The sequence below is a fragment of the Miniopterus schreibersii genome, assembly GCF_964146895.1.
Source record: "Miniopterus schreibersii genome assembly, chromosome: 18".
Lineage (NCBI taxonomy): Eukaryota > Metazoa > Chordata > Mammalia > Chiroptera > Miniopteridae > Miniopterus > Miniopterus schreibersii.
The window spans coordinates 19435815-19458063 of record NC_138121.1 but is presented as its reverse complement, the minus strand read 5'-3'; the positions used below and the strand labels follow the sequence as shown (position 1 = coordinate 19458063).

At 41.4% G+C, this 22249-nt stretch overlaps 2 protein-coding genes across 2 annotated transcripts; one reads left to right on the top strand and one right to left on the bottom strand.

Annotated features, from left to right (window-relative positions):
• The first annotated feature begins 1415 nt into the window (after positions 1–1415).
• On the top strand, positions 1416–21258 carry TMEM231 (transmembrane protein 231). The gene is made up of 7 exons (XM_081119379.1): positions 1416–1647; positions 1760–1929; positions 9632–9760; positions 10390–10533; positions 17384–17465; positions 18908–19013; positions 19403–21258. Exons 1-7 carry the CDS (start codon positions 1509–1511, stop codon positions 19581–19583), a joined length of 951 nt encoding a protein of 316 aa, XP_080975505.1. The 5' UTR covers positions 1416–1508; the 3' UTR covers positions 19584–21258.
• LOC308548207 (protein phosphatase inhibitor 2-like) lies at positions 14192–16349 on the bottom strand (the record flags this gene model as incomplete). The annotated part of the gene is made up of 2 exons (XM_081119380.1): positions 14515–16349; positions 14192–14403 (listed from the first exon to the last, which is right to left on the bottom strand). Exons 1-2 carry the CDS (start codon positions 14927–14929, stop codon positions 14192–14194), a joined length of 627 nt encoding a protein of 208 aa, XP_080975506.1. The 5' UTR covers positions 14930–16349.
• Positions 21259–22249: the final 991 nt, after the last annotated feature.

The window sequence follows — 22249 nt, the reverse complement described above, 5'->3', positions numbered from 1 at the left end:
ACAATATACACAGATCTTTAGCATTAAAAAAAAAATCTAATGTTTTGTCTTAAAGAATTGAAATAGAAGCACAAAAACTAGCTTCCTCAAATCATGGCATCAAAAAGTAAATATTCGTATCCATTATTGTTAAGTAGTTTTGCAAAGCTCATGGCATCTCAGGGGAGGCTAAAGCACTTCATACACCTAAATTCTTAGCAGTCACCTCCCTGTTTAAGCAGTAACTAAGCTAACACTAGCTACAATATGTGTTTCCTTCTGCTGAAAGAAGGAGCTTTGAGGCAAACACCTCCTTCCTCAGAGCAGAGCCACCCTCCGAAGATGACACTGAAACCATCTATTCTAGAATCTTATTTTAAAGGTTATTTAAATAAAGGAAAGTCATCTACTTAATGCATAGATACAACATAATGTCAGAATGGTAAGATTTAAGAAATACAATTACTGTATTTAAGAGTTGTGTGGCCACCCCAGAAAAGCTTTAAAGCAAGAATGAGTAGTACTGGACCCGATGCCTAATGACACTGCCATCCTGGACTGTGGTAAGGACCCTGGATAGTTCTTCCAGATGGGCAGGTCTTGACCTCTCTCTGTTTGTGTTAGAATCTTGGCTGTTCTCTTCATCTAAAAGCCAGTTTTAGGTTGCCTTCAAAATATGGGCATCAACTACTGGACTCCATTATGAGCACAAACCTCACACCGTCTTGGCACTGTAATGTGATCCTTCAAGGCCTTTTGATGAACTTGGATGTGAACCATGCTTTAAAAAAAGAGAGAGAAAATCCATCTGCCATGTTGGAAATACTGGTTTGGGGCAGGGGGTGGGAGCATTCAATTCAGTGATAAGCCAATGTTACCTTTGGGGAGGACCAGAGCTTCCCCTAAAACCGGCAGACCAGCTTGTACCCAATACAGGATAACAATAACAGAGAACTGTGTAATAATTATTCTTTATCCCACTAAGAACCAGTAGATTTGTGTCCTGTTTCCGTGTCTATGCTGCTATGGAGTATAGTGAAAGCAATAGAAAATCTGGAGACCAAGGGACCTGAGTTTGGTCTTAGCCCAGGACCAGATCCAAGACCACGTACACATATATGTTGTGTATTTTCCTTCAATGTAGGATGTGCTGGGACTGGTTGGACATAAAAACTGTTGATTCATACTTAACGAAAGACACAGAAATATCTACTTTGAGTCAACTTTCGTGAAAATCTTACTTTACACAAATATTAACACAACAGCTACGATTTGGGCGCTCAGAAACCTAATACCTACCCCTCCGCCTTCTGGAAAACATGGAGAGCGAGGTCGACCGTCCCCGTGGACACCGCCCCTCCTTAGCTCCACCCCTACCAAGGCCGCGCGTCCTTGTTATTGGTTCCCTTCCTTGCGCCGTCGGTTGCCCTGGAGACCAAGGCTATGGCAACCAGGAGAAGCCAAACTTGCTCATCCCTACCCAACCGCGAAGGGGTCGGGGGCGTGCGGACGCCCTCCGCGCAGTGCTCATGGCGCTTTACGAGCTCTTCTCTCAACCAGTCGAGCGTGGCTACCGCGCGGGGCTCTGCTCCAAGGCCGCGCTGTTCCTGCTGCTGGCCACCGCGCTCACGTACATCCCGCCGCTGCTGGTGGCCTTCCGGAGCCACGGTGAGCCTTCCCCCGGTCGGTGCGCGCCACAGGCCCCCTCACCCGCTGCTGCCGCATCTCAGCCGGCCTCCCTGACCTCTTCCCCTCCACCTTCCCGCCTTTTTTACCTCAGGGTTTTGGCTGAAGCGGAGCAGCTACGAGGAGCAGCCGACCGTGCGCTTCCAGCACCAGGTGCTGCTCCTGGCCCTGCTGGGACCCGAGCGCGGCGGGTTCCTCGCCTGGAGCACGTTCCCCGCCTTCAACCGGCTGCAGGGGGATCACCTGCGCATCCCGCTCGTCTCGGTGCGTGGTTCCTGACGGGGCCTCGCTGCCCACCGGCCGGGGCGCGGGGAGGGGCATGGGGGAGGGGGCGAGCGGCACGGCCCCGGGGGAGCCCAGCTTCGGTCTCAAGGGTTCTCGAACCCACGGTGAGTTGTGTACACAGGCTCAGCGGCCTGAACGTATGTTTAACTTCCTGGGGAATAAATCTTGTTTCATTCGACTTCCCCAGACTGCCCACATCCCCGAGAAAGTTAGCCGCTGCCGTCCGCGTGCTCCCGGACCCGGAGTCCAGAAGCCCGCGGCGGCCTGTTTCTAGCCCCGTCATTTCCGTGGGCCTGGCCTGATGGAAGGTGGTCGCCAAAGTCCCTTTATGAGTCATGAAGGACGAGCGGTGTTCTCGTTACCACCCCGTCGTGTAGCAGCGATTGTGCACCCGAACACTAGGGACGGGAAGAGCGGGCATTTTTACGCAGACTCGGCCGCGGGAAGCCGGGACCCTGATTGGTAAGCGGCCCGCCCAGACCGGCCCTCCCGCCTCCCGGGGCTTGTCTCAGATGCCGCTCCATCCTGCAGCTTCCAGGATGAAAATGAAGCATTTACTGCCAGTAACTTCGTGTTTGGTTCAGGTTCCTTTACAGGCACCCCCTTTCCGCTCATTTTATGAAAACATTTTCCTTTAGAAGCATTGAAAATTCTGGTTGTCCTTCTCCCAAAGTTGAATCTCTGTAAACATTTCTGAGGTGATTGGTCTGCAAGCCAAACGTCTGTAGCTGAAAAAAAATTCAGACTTTTTTCCAGCAACTAAATAAAATGGGGGGAAACATTAAATCTGATTAGTTATATGAAAAACTACAGACAAAATAGGATTCAGATTACTTTTTTTCTGATTACTTTAAATTTTCTTTTATATTTCCGGTTATAAAAATGCATGCTTATTGTAAAATATTAAAGAGCTACCGTTATATATAATGATATAAAATTAAAGGCTCAGTTTCCTACATGTATCAATACTTGTTAATCAGCCTTATTTATTCTTTTGAAGATCTGCAAGGTCTTTCATGATATAGAACAACTGTAATGGATTTAACCAGTTCCCTGTTGGTGGATAGGTGATCCGTTTTCACCTTTTCACTGTTACAGTATTGCAGTGAACAAGATTTTGAATAAATATCAAATTGTGAGGGATTTCAATAGAATATTAAAAGCGTGTAGGTACGTAGAAAACTAAGCACGCAAATAAAATAATTATTAACTCCAGAGAAATAAAAAGTAAGGAAAAAGTGAGAAAGGTCATCAGAGTTGTGAATAGGATTTACATAGTCAAATGAGAGTAACTATTGGTGGGATGGGAAGAGGTGTGTGTGTGTGAGTCTGCTCACATGTGTGCATCCCGTGCTGGTGGGTGATGGGTGGAAGAAAACAAAATCTCTATCACTTCTCTTGGGAAGTCAACAGAGAATGCCTGAAATGAGATGAAACCATTTGCCATGGGGGTGGAAGCCCACTGGGTTTTGTAAGAAACATTGTTGAAGTCTTTGAGTCTTTAAATAACAAGGACTTTTAAATTGGTTTTAAAAATAGAACTGGAGTAGGAGACAAATGTCTTTCAACAGCTCCTCACTAATTATGACATGTCTACTTTTATTCTTATTTGAGATTATAATGCTTCTGAGGAAGGGTGTCTGTCTGTTGATGAGAGGCTAGTATGGAGATATGCTTACCTCCCATGTGCAGGTTTCCTTTCTGGAAGTGAAAACAAAAGGTGTGTTTTTTCCAAACAAACATTTAACTTGTTAGTTGTACTTCAGATTAGCATTCCCTGTCTCTTAAATTTTGAGTAGCAGTTTTGTTTTTTACATTTGTATGTTCCTCTCTATCATACTCTTCTGGTTACTTAAGTCTAAGAAGTAATCATGAAAAACGGAAAATAATCCTGAAAACAAGTATGTAGCATTAGGTTTCCTTTACTTGTTCTTTTCACTTGTTCATCTGCCACAACTGGTTGACTCCCCAGTTGGACCGCTAGATAGCCTCTTATCTCTGTAACCAGAAACTACTCCCTTGAGAGCACTGCCCGTATTCCCCCTGCTTCTGTTGTGTGTGAATGTATTCCAATTTTACGCCTGCAAAACTACCTCTTATTTCTATGGTGCCCAGAAATATTAATCCTCTTCAGTATTGGGTAATTTTTATGCTGTAAAACACAAAACCAAAGCTGCTAATTTTTCTGTCTTGCCCCGCCCCCCTCCATTCTAGGCCAGTGTCCATAAGTAATTTATGACCTTGTCCTCTACAGTCTTTCTCAGTAACTGATTTGCTTCCTTCCTGGCTGAGCTTAAGGATTTCTTATTCCATATCTTATACCCTTAACCCTTATTGCAACAAAATACTTTACTTTTCTAGCTCTGAACATAAACCTAGACTGACTACAGCCCATCCAAGAAGCTGCCCAGGAAGCCAAGGAAGCAGTGGTTTTAGATGAAGGTTTGATCAAAGTCTGGGAGGTGATTTTTCCCTTGCTCATTTGGGAAAATGCCTCAGAAGTCAGAAATGACCTTGTTTCTTGTTTTGGACAGCGTCTCTCAAGTTTCTATGTGTGTTTTTTTATTTGTTTGCTTGCTCGTTTTTGTTTTTAACTATTTCCTGAAAGTCCGTGTTTTTAATGCTTTAAAAGTTGAGTTTCTTGTTTCAAATGAAAGAAAAAAAAGCACAGATAGACCTTTTCCCTCACTGAGCCTGATGTGGCTCTTCAAGGCATCTGTAGACCCAGAGAATGTGGGGGCTGAAGGCTATAGGAGGACTCAGGAAGATGAGTGGAGAATCCATGCATCTGAGGCACCTTATTTTTTTACATATCCGAAATCAGAGCGTGTCTTCCTGTCTGTGGTATCATACAGTGGCTGTTGGCCAGGGAACAGGCTTGATGTAGTCCTCATTGCCTACGCATGTGCAAACGTCAAAAATGCCAGCGCTGAACGTTGCAGAATGGACATCGGCAATGTGAAAGAAAACCCAAGAAGCAGTAGTAAAACACTGTTGTTGTTGTTTTCAGCTTTATTGAGATATAAATGACAAAATAGGAAGATAGTAAAACATTTTTTTAACCCCTAAGAGCCACATGGAGTGGGTAGAGGGAAGATTCAAGAGGCATTTCAAAATAGGCTAGGTCCATGGGATTTTAAAGCTTATGCAAGAGCCCAGACCAATGGATTTTAGTTCCCTATATGAGTTGTTTTTAAAGTGCTTTATCACCATTGTGCGTGATGGTGCAAAGGATGAAATTGCATAGGAAAGTATCATTGAGTCAATAGTGATTCGAAAGAATCATGACATGAAGTTTTAGGAATTCCTAGATCAATTTATTTTGCTTATAATTTTCTGTGTGCATAAGTATGATATCTGATGTAAATATGTCTAAGTCTAAAAGCTCTTTCAGCCTGACCAGTGTGGTTTAGTGGTTGAGCGTCCGCCCATGAACCAAGAGATCACCAGTTCGATTCCCAGTCAGGGCACATGGCCAGGTTTCAGGCTCGATTCCTAGTAGGGGGAGTGCAGGAGGCAGCTGATCAATGATGTTTCCTTTCTTACTGGTACATAAAGTAATGGTGTATTTTATAATTGATGGTATCTTAGATTCACTGAAATACAGGTAGCAAGGATTTTTGTTGTTGTTGTTGTTAGTCCACACCCAAGGATATTTTTCCCATTGATTTTTTTAAAGACAGTGGAAGAGGAAGGGAGAGAGAGACATTGATGTGAGAGAGACACATCGATTTGTTGCCTCCCACATGCGCCCGGACCAGGGCAGGGAATCAAACCTGCAACCCAGGTACCTGCCCTTGACCGGGAATCAAACCTGTGACCCTTCCGTGAGTGGGCAGATGCTCTAACCACTGAGAAACACCAGCCAGGGTAGGTAGTAAGGATTTGATGAGTCTAGGAGCCCTGAAGTAGTGATCCCTACTTTGCAGGAGACCCAAAGACTGATGCCAAAGAGTATCTTCAACACAAAGAAGAAAAAAAGGAGCACAGTGATGACAAATATATGGTAATATGAACACTGGTATAAAGTAGGAAATTAACCTTTAATAAAAGAATATGCTTCGAAAGAATGAAAACAAACCATGAGATACTGTAGAATCCTTGATGGGGAAAATATTGCAAGTCAGGGCATTTGGAAACAATTTCACTCCTTAAATTTATAACAGCTCTTACAGTCAGATGATGTGTTGTTTTTAGGTCTTGTCTCAGCTCCAAATCCACCCTCTTATCCTCTGCTTTGTGATGATTACACTGAGATTCTGAAAACCACAGTCTCCTCTGCCCACTGACTCCCTGTTAGGTTCTGCCAGTAGGAGGCATGATGAACCTTGTTCTGGGAGTAGGAAAAAACTGGAAACTCAACCAGTTGCCACTGCCAAGGTGAAGAACCATTGCTGGGGTGATACACACACCCCAGGAGTAAGTCTTTCACCCAGCCTTATTGATTGATTCCCTCTAGTGGGTTCCTTCTCCAAGCTCTGGAGGTACCAGTGCCAGCTGGGCAGCACTCCCCTCTTTAGGTCTAAGTCTCAGCTCCTTGAGGTAATGCCAGTCTCTTCCCTTCCTTCTCCAGCTCCAGGCATGGGAGCTGCTTTCTACAGTTACCCTCTCTGTGTTATCACAGCATTCCCTTTTTGCTTTTTTAGTTCTCTAATACCTATGTTACTAATTATCCCCTATGCTAAATTCCCTCTGTTAAAATAACTGTTTAGATTCTGTTTTCCTGATTGATACAGGTAGACTGATATGCACTGACTAAGTCCAGTGATGCCTATATTTATCCTATCTAGTATATTAGTATTGATTTCACATATATCTGGAAAGGATTACCTTCCTTTAACCACCAGAAATCTTTGAAGTTAGGGTTCTTGTGAGCTATTATAGAAGGAGCACTGAATCAGGAGTCAGCAAACCTAAATGCTAGTCCCAATTCTGTCATTGGGTTCCATAGCCTCTCTCAGCCTCAGTGTAACTATATAAAGAACATGATAGTACCTACCTCTCTAATTACTACTGTTATTAATAAGAATATCCCTTGGGTATGCAGTGGGATCAAGTGGAACAATAAATCAGTGGATATAAGCATTGTTCCAAATTGTACATATAGAAATAAGATGATTTGATGTATGAATTATCTTAGTCACACAATTTGGTTTAGATAATAACCTTGAACTTGTGTTAAAGAAGTATTAGTTCTTTGAATGCCTGCCTTTATAGCTGTTGCACATGTGTAAAGATTGATTTTAACTAAATGGAATTAAATAATTCATTTCATTATTGTTCCAAGTGGTAGCATAGAAATGTAGCCTACCTTGCCAGTCTTAGGGGAGTGAGATTCTAACTTGGTGACAGGTCATTGTGGGAGATGCACCATTTGCATCATCTCTTATCCCCATGGCTTTCTCTTGGCTCTCTTCATCCATGACTCTCCATCTCTCTCCTCTGCTCAGCTGCATTGGCCTGGTAACACTCCCTTGAACACTGCCCCACTTTTACTCAGTGCATGTTCACTTTGTTAGCCTGGATCACTTCCCACAGATATTTCCGTGCCTTTTCACCTCACTTCATTCAGGTTTCCAGCAGCCAGGTCTTCCTGATTTTTTTCTGTAAAAAAATTTACCCTGGTGATTCTCTAATTTTAGATTGCTTCATTTTCTTTGTGGCACTTATCATTACCTAATATTGATATGTATTTACTTGTTTATTGATTTATTGTCTGCCTTCCTGGCTGGGAATGTAAGCTCCATTGTGGGGGGTGGGCTCTTGGTCTATATTGTTTGCCATTATATTCCTCACATCTGAAATAGTGCCTGACACATAGTAAGCCCTCAAAAATACTTGACAGATTAATGAGTGAACTTAACAAGTAGACATTAATTATGGTACTATGCCAGATAGCTGTCCTCTCTGAACCTGGAGTAAAAGTGTGTGCACAAACAAATATACAGACTTACACTCATACTTTCAGTACTGGCTTTTGCAAAAATATTTGTCCTACCCAACATCTTCTTGAGTTGTTTTGGGTTTTTGTTTTTGTTTTGTCTGGACATTTTAGCCCTGGAAAGAACCAGATTTGAAGTCAGAGATGTCGTTTCAAATGCTGTCTTTACCATTACTAGCTGTACCCAATAAATCCCTTCACCTCCCTGAGCCTTTTCTCATCTATACAATGGAGATAATACTTGCTCTGCTTACCTAGACTTATTTTAAAGATCAAATGAATTGCTTTTCTCTCCCTCCCACACTGTGTTGGAGTGTGTATTCTGGCAATTCCCTCCTGGCCACTATCCTCCCTTGCAAGTTGAGACATTTGGTCTTTGTCTTCCTGTTTAATCCTAAGGACCCAGAAGGCATAGATCCACTCCAGAGAGTTAACCCGACTTTGTCTTCCAAGTTTTCCCAGATACCAACTGAAGAAGATTCAGAGAAAGACAAGGCAGCCTCTTTTCTATCCTAATCATAATAACTAATACATAATTGCCTCAGTAACTTGATCGTCAGTGCTGGTAACAGATATCCCTCTGCTGCACCTGTGAAGCTGATAGAACAAGACAGTATCCAACAGAAAACAGAGGGCAGGTTTCTCTATAACAAGGCCTAGGATAAGGACATTATTGTCTAGGAGGAAAGAAACAATTGAAAGTTTCTGAAAACTGAGATATCTCCATCTCTAACGACCTTATTAGCCTGAAAAAGAACAAAGAATCTCTTCCTTGCATAATGGTATTGGTGGAAAGAAAAATGAGTCAGTAGATGGAGAATTCAGATGGGAATGTTGATACAACATAGTAAAACCTTCTGGGAACCTACACTGGGAAAGGATCAGTTGTAGCAACAAGATTAAGTTGTGCCAAGGAATCATGTCAGCAGTGATCACATTTCGGTAACCATCCTTTCCTCCTAGTCTTTTTAGGATCACTATGAGGCAAGACTGTGGATGGCAAGACTGGATACCAGTGTTTTTTTATGAGCTGTAATTTGTCTTTTTCCCTCCTAAGATCTGTTTTCCATACTTTCATGTTCATAATTTATAAAGTATCTGTGTAGTTTTAACGACTTACTGATTTTCCAGAGCTTCCTTTTTCATTTTATTGATTGGTACTAAAAGATGCACTCAGCTCTAAAGTCCTGACAATAATGAGATGTGGTCCAACATTGAAAATCTGCAGCAAAGACATTTGTGGTTAAAGGATGTATATATAGAGCTTGATGTTTTTCTGCTGACTCTGGGGAATGCATAATAATTAGTATTAGTCTCTTTTCTAGACAAGTAGAAGATAATTCTGATGTGCTATTTAAATTTTCCATACAAACTCAGGCATGTATATAAAAATGAAAAAAGAAAGATGCCAGCAACAAAACAAACAAAAAGATCAAATGAGACAACCGAAAAAGAAAAATGCCATCCAGATGTTTATTGTTATTGCTACTTCAAATTCCTGTTTAGTTTGGCCCTTCAGTATTTGAGAAGCACAAGTATGAAGTTCAGGGGCCATGCACATTGCATCTCTTTCTCCAGTTTTCATCCCTTATACCTATTTATTTTTCTCTTTTTCTTTTGGTGAGGAAGGTAATACCTGTGTATAGCAGAACAGTGGGTCATTGTGTATGTACAACAGTGATATGGATTCTTCCTGACTTAATAAGGACCAAGGTCACTGGATCTCTTTGGGTTTCCTAGGCTAGAGAAGAAGACAAGAACCAGGATGGGAAAATGGACATGTTACATTTTAAACTGGAGCTTCCCCTGCAGTCTACGGAGCATGTTGTCGGTGTGCAACTCATCTTGACTTTCTCCTACCAATTGCACGTGAGTCAATTCCCGAGGGAAGCCTGTCCTCTCCCTTTTGTATTTTAATGGAACAGAGACCTCTTTCTGGTTTCTAAGAAAACTCACACTAGAAAAAGGCTCTTTTCTGAGGTGTAGTTTGGAATTTAACTTAGGCAGATCAAATGTTTTTCCCTTTTTTTTTTGTTTTGTTAATCCTTACCCAAGGATTTCCCCCCCCCCCCCCCCGCCATTGATTTTAGAGAGTGGAAGGGAGAGGGTGGGAGGGAGAGAGAGAGAAACATCGATGTGACAGAGACACATCCACTGGTTGCCTCCCATATGCAACCCAACTGGGGGCAGGGATTTGACCTGCAACCCAGGTACACGCCCTTGACCGGTAATGGAAGCTACAACCCTCAGTTGTGCAGGCCGACACTCTAACCATTGAGCCATGCCAGGCAGGGCCAGATCAAATGTTTTTCATTAGGGCCATATTAATTTATACAAGCTATTAGCAGCTCAAAGGGTTCTGGGCAGAGTTCTTCCTGCATGGCTAAGCCATGATATGAGGGACCATCAGACTTCAACTATAGACGGGTGATGTTTAGAACCCAGAGCCCTTAAGATCTGAATGAAGCTGGTATTGTCTCTCCCTCTAATTATTTCAGAGGATGTCAACATTTGTGATGCAGAGCATGGCATTTCTTCAGTCGTCCTTCGCTATTCCTGGGTCCCAGCTATATGTGAATGGAGACCTGAGGCTTCAGCAGAAGCAGCCCCTAAGCTACGATGGCCTAGATGTTCGATACAATGTAAGGATGCTTTTCCTTGTCCATCTCCTTTGTTTGTATATATTAGTATTTACCAGTTCTTTGAAGAGGGAAAAGAGGAAGTGTAGGGGCATGGAAGAGGATTTCTGAGGAATTCCTGCCATGAATTCTTTCAAAATATGGAGATAGATTTGCCTGTATTTACATCTAGAAAGGGAGAAAAAAATCTGTTTTCAACCTAAGAAACAAATTCTTTATTGCGTTTGAATACACACATACACACACATCATATTCTAAGTGATTTTTTTCAGTTCATGTAAAACATTTCAAAAATAATAATAGCTGATTCTTGAGCACATAATATATATCAGCCCTGAGTTAAGAGGTTTAAATATATCATCTTGTTTAATCATCACAGCGTCCTTGGGAGATGCCTACCCAGCCATTTCCCAGCTCTCCAGCTGCTTGCTCAATCATTGTTCCCCTTGCTCCTTTCTAGCCATACTGGTCTTTGTGCAATTCTTCAAACCTATAACGCTGCTTCTGCCTCAGGGCTTTTGCACTTGCCTTTCCCTCTGCCAAATATGCACATAGCCTATTCTACCACTCCATTCAGTTTCCTGTTCAAATGTCTCTGAACACAGTCCTTCCCTGACACTTTTTTTTTTTCTTTTTCTTTTTTTAAGTATATTTCTATTGATTTCAGAAAGAAAGGGAGAGGGCAACAGAGAAACATCAATGATGAGAGAGAGTCATTGATTGGCTGCCTCCTGCATGTCCCCTGCTTGGGATCAAGCCCATAACAGGGGCATGTGCCCTGACTGGGAATGAACCGAGATCTCCTGGATCATAGGTTGATGCTCAACTGCTGAGCCAGGCTGGCTGGGCAAAACTTTTATTTTATTTTATTTTATTTTATTTTATTTTATTTTATTTTATTTTATTTTATTATTTTATTTTATTTTATTTCATTTCATTTCATTTTATTTTATTTATTTTTATTTTATTTTATTTATTTATTTATTTATTCATTTATTTTTAAAAATATATCTTTATTGATTTCAGAGAGAGGAAAGGAGAGGGAGAGAGAGATGGAAACATCAATGATGAGAGAGTCATTGATCGGCTGCAGCCCGCAACCCGGGCATGTGCCCTGACTGGGAATCCAACCCTGATTGCCTGGATCCTAGGTCGACGCTTAACCACTGAGCCACACCCGGCCAGGCTAATTTAATTAATTTAATTTCATTGAATTTTATGCTCACATGAGGATATTTTTTCCATTACTTTTCAGAGAGAGTAGAAGGGAGAGAGTGATTGACACATCGATTGGTTGCCTCCCACACGCACCTCGACCAGTGCAGGGGATCAAGCCTGCAACCAAGGTCTGTGCCTTTGGCAGGAATTGAACCCGGGACCCTTCAGTCTGTGGGCTGATGCTCTAACCACTGAGACAACTGACTAGGGCCCTGACACTTTTTTCTAAAATAGCATTCCCCTCTCTCTCCATCATCCCTCACCTAGGTTTACTTCCACCTGAAATGTTAAAGATATGTTTTCTGTTTATTTGCTGTCTCCAATAGTAAAAGCACTAACATCTGTACTTTCACTGTAGTGCCTAAAACAGTGTCTGCCACATTGTAAGAACTCATATTTGTTGAAAGAATGAACTCATTTTACACTTGAGGAAACTGGGACTTACAGGGATTAATTAATTTTTTCCAAAGTCCCACAGCATGAAAGTAACAGAGCCATGAATTGTCTGTCTGAGGCCAGAACTCATTCATGTAAACACTCATTACTACTAACCTTTATTATATCCCAAGGGGGGGCATATAAGTTGGGCTAGGCTACTTTTGAAAAGGAAAGAGGGACATTATCAGTTATTATAGGACTGTTCCAGACAAACTAGGATTTATGGTCACCCTAGCTATAATCAATGCAAGTTAAAAAAAAAAAAAAAAAGGGAGGACTATAAAATATAAACTTAATATGGCACTTTTTTTGGCTTGGAAATGGTCTTTGCTGGGTTTTTTTTCAGCTTTATTGAAGTATAATTGACAAAACTGTAAGCTATTTAAAGTATATATCATGACAGATGTACACATTGTGAAAGGATTCCTATCAGTTAACACATCCATCACCACACATATTTATCTTTTTTGTGTATGTATGTGAACATTTAAGTTCTACCCTCTTAGCAAATTTCAATTACACAGTATAGTATTATTAACTATAGTCATCATGTTATACGTTAGATCCTCAGACTCTGTTCATTTTATAGCTAAAACTTTGTATTTTTACCCTCTCCCTATTGCCCCCAGCTCCCAGTCCCTGGCAACCAATTTTCTACTCTGTTTCTATGAGTTTGATTTTTTAATTTAGATTCCACATATAAGTGATACCATGCAGTATTTATCTTTATCTGGTTTATTTCACTTAGCATACTGCTTTTAAGGCCCATCCATGTTGCTGCAAATGACAGGGTCTCCTTTTTCATGTCTGAATAATTTTACTTATATATCACATCTTCTTTATCCATTTATCCATCGACAGACACTTAGGTTGTTTCCATATCTTGGCTATTGTAAATGATGCTGCAGTGAACATGGGAATACAGATATCTCTTCAATATCCTGTTTTCCTTTCCTTTGGATATATGCCCAGAAGTGGGATTTCAGGATCGTATGGTAGTTTTATTTTTAATTTTTTTTTTTTTTTAATATAACTTTATTGATTTCAGAGAGAGGAAAGGAGGGGAGAGAGAGACATAGAAACATCAATGATGAGTCATTGATCGAGCCCATAACTGGGCATGTGCCCTGTCCGGGAATCGAACCCCGATCGCCTAGGATCCTAGGTTGATGCTCAACCGCTGATCCACGCCCGGCCAGGCCAGAGACTGTGTTCTTAACTACCACTGTACAGAATTTTAAAGATAGTAGGCCAGCCCTAGCCAGTTTGTTCAGTGGTTAGAACCTCTACCCCAGGACTGAAGGGTCCCAGGTTCCATTCCTGACAAGGGCGCCTACCTCGGTTGCAGGCTTAATCCCTCGCCTTGTGCATGCAGGAGGCAACCAATCTATGTGTCTCTCTCACATTGATGTTTCTCTCTCTCTCTCCCTCTCTCCTCCCCTTCCACTCTCTCTGAAAAAGCAATGGAAAAAAAAGGTGTAGTAGGCCATAAAAGGCCACAGTGACTCCTATAATAATCCTTTTCAATTAAACAGATAAATCAAGTTGAGACGTGTTAAAATACTTTTCAGACTGAATATTTATCAGCCTATGTAATCTGTTGTTCCAATTGGATTTTGATTTTAAAAAAAATTTTTATAAGAGCTATTACATCTGGAAGTCAAGAAAATAAATTAGATCCCCTCCTTTCCCCAAGATATTGTTTAACCTCTAAAACATAAAATGCTATATAATATCTTATACAAATTAACCAGTGTTCTTACAAAAGTAATGCAGTTTTGGACAGATGATACTATGCTGTATTTGTGGTGAAGTACTAGGCACAAGAATATATGTATCAATTAGGCATTTTCAGTCTAATTAGTCTCTAAAGTTATTTAATTCTTGGCAACATATAATAACTGGTATGCATTTGGGTACTTAAGTTAGGAACTGTAGAGAACAAGAAGCAGTATAATACAGTCACAGGTTTGTATCAGACAATTAGTGTTGAACCAGACCTCTTCTATGAACTCGGTGATTTGTTTTGCAGTTGGTCACCTGCAGATCCTTGATTCGATTCTTCCATATTCATACTTTCTCCATCTGCAGTCTTTGAAACTTCTTCCTCTTCCTCTTCCTCGTTTAGGTCTTTGGAAATTAATTGCTTAGCTAGCTTAATATGCAGTCCTTCATTGTCATAAAGCTTCCTTTTCATTTCAAACTGTCGCTTTTTTCCTTCAGCCCGTCTGGAAGTTCCCTGAAGCTGGGACTTTTCTTCCCCCTGCCCACTTCCTACAGAGCACTTGAAAAAGAATAAACAGCAGGCACTCAGTAAAGACTGTTTACCTTGTTCTTCAGTTGAGAGATCATTGTCTTCATCTACAGCGCTCACTTTTTCACAAACCCCGTAGTTTGGCTTCGCGCCTTCAGCAACTAATTCCGTAGTTAACATGTCTGGGGTCAGGCCTTCAATGGTTTCTGAATCACTCAATGCATCTTCATCGTCACCTACCCTACTGTGGTCCGGAGTGCTTGGTTCTTGTACATTAATTAAACCATAGTCTTCTTCGGTTGGATAATATGTCACCAGGATATTCATTTCATCCCACCTCTGGGATTTTTTATTCATCTCGTCGACACTCCTGGACGGCTGCTGTTCTGCCGAGGCTGCCGGAGAGGAAACTGTAGAGCTCTTGTTCTTCAGGATCCCCTTTATGGGCCGTTGCGAGCTCTGAGAAACCGAGGCCAGTGAGGCTGCCATTGCCCGCAGCGGTGGTTGGCTCAGTGTTGCTGCTTGGTGTCAGGTCCAGGGAGGAAAGGGCTAGGCATGAACCGAGACTAGCCAGGCAGCCAGTGAGCCCACCTGGGGCTAAAGCGTTTACCTGCTGTCAGGGAGACGGCTCCCAGCGTTGTTTTCACGACACAACGACCCCCCCACCCCACCCCCGACGCGACGTGTTGGCGTCTAGCTCACGCTCCTGGCGCCTGGCGCTACTATGTAGCTCTTGGCCCCCGGTACACTTTATCCGCTGCTAGCGGAGAAAAGCCGGCCTATCGCCCCAGCAGCCTGTAATAGTTTCAGTCCGGAAGTTTGACGCCTTCAGCTCTGTTCTTTCTCAAGATTGCTTTGGCTGTTTGGGGTCTTTTGTGATTCCGTACAAACTTTAGGATTGTTTTTTCTACATCTGTGAAAAATGCCACTGGAATTTTGATAGGGATTCCACAGAGTCTGTAGATAGCTTTGGGTAGTATGGACTTTTTAACAGCATTAATTCTTTTTAACACATGAACACAGAATACCTTTCCATTAATTTGTGCCTTCAGTTTCTTTTATCAATGTCATAGTTTTCAGTGTGCAGATCTTTCACCTCCTTGGTTAAATTTATTTCTACATATTTTATATACTTTTTGATGCAGTGTAATGGGATTGTTTTTGTAATTTCTCTTTCTAATATTTCATTGTTAGTGTACAGAAATGCAAATGATTTTTGTATATTGATTTTGTATCCTGCAACTTTACCGATTCATTTATAAGTTCTAACAGTTTTTTGTGTGGAATCTTTAGAGTGTTCTATATTGTGTCATATGCCAATAGAGACAATTCTACTTCTTCCTTTCCAATTTGGATGACTTATTTCTTTTTCCTGCCTAATTGCTCTGGCTGGGACTTCCTGTACGGTGTTGAATAAGAGCGGTGAGTGTGGACATCCTGGTCTTTTTCCTGATCTTAGAGGAAAAACTTTCAGCTTTTCACCATTGAGGATGATGTTAGCTGTGGGTCTGTCATATATGTGCTTTATTATATTGAGGTATGTTCCCTCTGTACCCACTTTGTTGAGAGTTTTTTTTCTTTCTCCATGAATGGATGTTGCATTTTGTCAAATGCTTTTTCTGCATTTACTGAGATGATTTTTATCATTCATTTTGTTAATGTGGTGTATCACATCTATTGATTTGTGGATGTTGAACCATCCTTACATCCTTGGAATAAATCCCACTTGACCATGTTGTCTGATCCTTTTAATGTACTATTGAATTTGGTTAGCTAATGTTTTGTTGAGGATTTTTGCATCTGTGTTCATCAGGAATGTTTGCTTGTGATTTCCTTATAGTGTCCTTTTTTACTTTGTTCATGTCTTGTTCTCCTGACCTCTGAGCATCTTTGTGACTGATATTTTGAACTTTTGCAGATAAGTCATTTATCAACATTTTATTAAAGTCTATCTCTGGAGTTTTATCTTCTTCTTTTGTTTGAAACATATTCCTCTACTTCTTTATTTTCCTTGACTGTGTTGGTTTCTGTGCATTAGATAAAACATCCCCTTTCCTAATCTTGACGGACTCATGTAGGAAATGAATCTTATCAATCAGCCAAGCCAGAGTTCTTCGTTGCTGTCAAACCTTTGTCATTGTCCAAGCTGCCTGCTTTGTTCTTAGTGGCTCCCAGTAGTTGAGGCTGTGCTAAGATTGTTTCAGTGTGGGTGATGTGGGTATTTTCTCATTTGCTCAATGTGTAATAGTCACTCAACTAGTTTCTGGATTTCTTTCAGAGGGAATTGCTCCACGTGTAAGCTGTAGATTCAGTGTGTCAGTGGGAGGTCAGTTCAGGAAGTTTCTTTGTTGCCATGTTGATAAGGAATTTTTTTTTTTACATTTTTTAATACCTCCCCTAAGTCTTCAGCATTTGGGTCCTGCCTTCACCTAGAAACCTATAGCACATTTTATTTGAAGGTTTATATCAATATGATACTAGAGGAATATGATACTAGAAGGCAAGAAGCCATTTCCTTGCCTTCAGGGGATATGCTTACTATTTGCACTTTTTCCAAATCTACATTTGAAAGAGATAAACTAGAAATCATCCAGAGAGGAGCAAGAAAAAACAAAGGAGTTGAAGGTATGATCTATTTTTAAAAATTAAAGGAATTATTTCTCCCATTGGAGTAGAGAGAGGTATTTTATAAATAGCTTTAAAACCAATAAAAGGTGGATGTTGACCCCTTGTTTCCATCACATAAGGGGAAAGATTGAGAGTAAATAAATTATTGCAAGAGAGTTCATTCATCCTTGAAGAAAAGATTACTGATACTGGAATAGGCCACCAGGAACTAGGTAGAAGGTGGTCTCTGAGATCAGCCTGGGTGGGCAGGATAACTGAAAGACCAGAGAAGAAGCTGTTCCAGTGCTCACACCAGGCCCTCCTGCTGTTTCCCAGGTGTCTGTCATCAACGGGACCAGCCCTTTTGCCTATGACTATGACCTCACCCACATTGTTGCTGCGTATCAGGAAAGGAACAGTGAGTACATTTCACTAAGGTGCCTCTCAAGGGCTTTCCAGGTTAGCGGGGGCTTTGGAGAGAAAGAGAATTGGAGCCCTTGTCATGATGAGAATGTGAAAACCAGTGAATGCTCAGTGACGGAGGCCAACAGGCCACCCAGGATTTGTCCTTTTAGTCCTGACCTAAAGACCCACAACCTACCTCCCCCCACGCACTTCTGTGACCCATCAGGTTAGTACCGACTAATTGCCATATTTATCCCACCACCGGTTTGATGGGTTTCTTTTTTCAAAATGTAAGTTTAATTGAGGTGCTCTATTTACCACACTTGTAAAATAAGCCAAAGACAAATTACTGTCAGTAGTTTTCAGATGGAAATAGGGAATGTGAGTGACTTACCCCATATCAGCAATTGAATTAGGAGAATTAGATGCAGTATGCCCAAGGTATTGGCTATAAGGCAGAGTGTGTCTGTTTCTTACAGAGGTGAGACTCTTAGGCCATCCCATGTGCTTGACTTGGCATGTTTGGCTGGTTGGTGGTATGAGGTTTTCTCTCAAAGCACCTGAAGTATTGCTTGGCAACCAGACATAATGGATACTACACGCAGACATTTAACAAGTTGTGGTGGAGGAGACATCTGTAATACTTCCAACAATAAAGATAAATTAAAAAAAACAAGTAGGGGGACTGCAATTCCAGTATTCCTTCCTGATTTTATGTAGTACACTAATGGCATTATTCTAAAAATAAAGAAAATTTAAAACTAAAAAACATTGAAACTAAACTGAAAAACTACAAATCAAGTTTTTGCGTTTTTTATTCCTTCCAGTCTTTGTCTATATGCAACCTTTTCATATAGTTGCTGTCATAGTTTAGAGACACTTTAGGATCTGGTTTATTTCTATTTACTTTGTAATATAAGTATTTTCCCATGCAGTAACAGAGTTTTGTTTTTTTAAGATATGTTTTTATTGATTTTTTTTAGAGAGAGAGGAAGAGAGAGGGAAAGAGAGATAGAAACACCAATGACAGAGAATCAGCTGCCTCCTGCACTCCCCCTACTGGGGATTGAGCCGTCAACCTGGGCTTGTGCCCTGACTGGGGATCAAACCAGCAACCTCCTGGTGTGTGGGACAGTGCTCAACCAGCTGAGCTTCACTACAGAGTTTTAATTGGTGTTATTTTTCATGGTACCTTAGTATTCCTTTGCTTAGCCACTCAACAACTATGGAAGAGCACACAGACTGTTATCACATTTTTTAACATAAGTGTTTTGACAAGTATTTTAACAAAGTGTGAGCAACTTTGCACATTCAATTTCACTTTCCTTTTGAATCATTTCTTTGAGATAATTCTGAAGTACAGAATTTGCCTGAGAAGTCAAAAGAGTATTTTCATAGCCCTCAATATTTTATTGCCAAAAAGCATTCATGGATTAATTCTTCATTGTATTGCAGTAACCACCATCCTGACCGACCCCAACCCCATCTGGCTGGTAGGAAGGGCTGCCGAAGCTCCATTTGTGATTAATGCTGTCATCCGATACCCTGTGGAAGTCATTTCATATCCTTTCTGTTAAGGAGCCAACTGTAGCTCAGTTTCTTTCTTTTATATATATATATAGCTCAGTTTCAAAAAAGAAAAAGGATTCCTTACTCGTGTCAAGAAATAACAGATGTGGGAAGCCTTAGACTGGAAATTGCTGCAGTATTTGTAGCCCCACACAAACAACTCTGCCTGCTGTTCATGGTGGTGGGGGGGAATTCATTTCCTGTTTTTATTTCTTTATGAGCAATTCTTCTAGGTCAGAATCATCCATATTTATGTCCTAATAATCTTTTATTATCCCTTTTATCTTAAAGGTATTTGAAATATTTTTTCCATATCCTGTCTAAACTTTAGCTTAACATTTACTTAGAAAATGTCATCTGAGATTCCTTAACTGTGTATACTTATCTACCAGGATTCTGGGAAATTATAAAGTTTGCCTGGATCCAGTATGTCAGTATCCTACTTATCTTCCTCTGGGTATTTGAAAGAATCAAAAGATTTGTGTTTCAAAATCAGGTGTTCACCACAATCCCTGTGACAGCAATGCCCCAGGGAGAACTCTATAAGGAGCACTTATCATAAAGAAGACCATGACTGAAAACTCTAAGCAGGACCCTGGCTACCTCATATTGTCTTCTGAGAACTGCTATCTTAGGACACTTCTGAAAAGGGCCCATGGACACGTGTCAGCATGTGTGTTTTTCCAACCAGTGACAAAGAAGAGTTCTTTCTAATTTTTCTCTACACAAATTCCGTATCTTCTAAGTGCCTACCAAAGTCATCAGAGAATAGTCTGTGGAAAGGTCTGAGGGTTCCTGAAGGCTATAATTTGCTACCCCCTTTTTTCCTTTGCCTCAGACTTGAATTTCAGGAGAAAACTACAATCAGTTTGGAAAGAGTTCCAACTCTAGTCAAGCAAAGACTTTTGCTCCCTTGAACTGAGAAACATGCTATGCATTTCTTCCCCCTATTGTAAACCACTTTTTGCTCTCTTCAGGGCTCTCATGACAGATATGCAAGTCACTAGCACTTTCCACTCTTGGGCACCTAAATTTCTCATTCAGAACTTTGATTTCCAGAACTGAGAGACCTTTAACTGGAGAATTGGGGGAGGGGGGAAAGAGTGCATGCTCAAGAACACGTGTGTGCATGCACGTGAGGGTAGGCAACTTGAGGACACTAGGAGCGTCCACCTGCCCTCAGTCTTAACAGACATCGACTGTCATCAGCTCAGCTGAAAAGCCCTTTGTCCTGCCCTAATGTGGCTGGCTCTTTGCCCTGCCTTTTGCCCTCTGTCTGTACCCCTGGAACAGCAGGCTGAAGTCAGAAGTGCTGTTTTCATTCACAATCCTCTCAGCAACAGTGGAGGGAGTAAGGATTGTAACAACAGAGTTTTTTTTCCTCTCTGGTCCTCACCCAAAAGCCTGGACACTTGCCACTCCTTCTCGACAGCCTCTCCCCCTTCCTGAAAAGGACATGGGTGACAGAGGACCTGTTGTTGGTCTTGGCTCCCTGCCCGACAACCACAGAGTTTATTTGGAGGGCTAGCGGGAAGCCCAGCTGCTTGTATTTCCCTTGACTAAGGGAACAAGGGTGCCCATCAGAGCAGACAGCCTTGGGGAGCACACACAGGAGACGTGAGAGGGGAGTGAGGGTGCTAGGCCGGGCCGCCCGTCCAGCTTGGCCAATAGCAGAGTGGCAAGCAGTCCAGCCAGATTACCCTCGTGACCAAGCGAGTGTCTGCAGGGGAAGAGTGCCGGAGCAGGTCTTTGTTACAAACAGAAGACTGATTCTCTGTTTCATCCTGAGAAAACATGCAGTTTCCTCAAAGGACAGATGGATCTGCTTTATGATCCAGAGACATCATTGGTACTGGAAGGATGGGTCCATTGTGACCCATGCTCAAACATACTCTTTGGCGTGTGCCTCAGCTTACCTTAGAGATTCAGTTCTTATTTCCAAAGCACCTTTTCTTTCAGGCTGACCAAAATAAAGGTTTTGGAAACAAAGCTGTTTTGCAGTATTCAGATATCCTAACACTGGCCCCTCTGGTTTTTCTTTTAAAATTTAGGGCTGCTTATTTATATGCCTAAATGAAAATTTGTTGCTGAATTTTCTGAATTACAAAAAGGTAATGAGATATGGAAAGACAGCTAAAGGTGTATAAACATTGCATTTTATTAAATTGCTTTAATGCAAAATTTGTATAAAAAACCATGATGTTTTATAACTTTCTAATTAAAATGTTCAAAATGGAGGCTGCATGTGGCTTTTTAGAGGGGAAGGGTTTGGAAAGGGAAAGAATGGGGAGGGCAGAGGTGGCACACATTTCTCCAAGTTACTCACCAGCAGCCTTGCTTTGCCAGGGCTCTGCTCAAAGACCTTGGAGCTTTTGTTAGCTCTTTGGCAAAAGTCCCCTGGTCCAGCCCCAAGTAAATGTGAGTTTTTGGTGGAATCCACATGGCATGTGGAAACCACAGGCTGGAAAATTACAACTGTGTCTGGTGAACATCATATTTACAGATCAGATGTTGTTAGCTTCTGAACCTGAATCAGTGTAGTTGCAAGAGAAAAAGGTGAGGAATATACAGGATTTTATCAACTGAGCTGTAACCAGTTGCTAAGTCAGGGTTTGAGACTATTTGGAGGGGGCAATCCCTAATTTTGGGAAGTGATTATCCAGTTTCTGTTTCAATCAGGTGAGACCCTTAAAGCCCCACTTAGGTCTCATCGTGTAAGGTTAATAAAGCAATTCTATATCTTTTCCCCTTTCAAGTTCATGCTTTTAAAAAGAAGTTTCTGACCAGAGAGGTTCTAAATGCTTATTGGAGGAAATGTGTAATTACAGAAACCTAAAGAAAATAAGTTGTAACTTCGCTACCCAGAAGTTACCCCTGTTGGCATTCTGGTACACATCTTTCTAATCTTTTGTATTGTTTCTAAATTTTTTTTGCTGTCATAAACACTTCTATGAACCCCATGTACAAATCCTTGTTGCTGGTTTATTTCCTTAAGAAAGATCCTAGAAAGGAATTACTAATTCAAAAAGCTTATGACCGTTCTTAAGGATTTTAACTCATTTTGCCAAACCGCATCCTGGAAAGAATGCACTAATCTATATACTCCAACAGCCGAGGCTTCCTTTAGAACCCACCACGGATGACCAGAGGCCAGAATTGTCTATCATTTTCCAGATGCCTGGACTCTGCTCTGTTATCTGTAGCGGGGGAAATCTGTTTTATTGAAAC

What these genes read in the sequence shown, in the direction of transcription:
- TMEM231 (XM_081119379.1), top strand. Translation starts at nt 1,509, where the DNA reads ATGGCGCTTTACGAGCTCTTCTCTCAACCAGTCGAGCGTGGCTACCGC. An exon ending in GGTGGCCTTCCGGAGCCACG is followed by an intron (nt 1,648 to 1,759) that starts GTGAGCCTTCCC and finishes TTTTTACCTCAG; the next exon opens with GGTTTTGGCTGAAGCGGAGC. An exon ending in TGCGCATCCCGCTCGTCTCG is followed by an intron (nt 1,930 to 9,631) that starts GTGCGTGGTTCC and finishes TGGGTTTCCTAG; the next exon opens with GCTAGAGAAGAAGACAAGAA.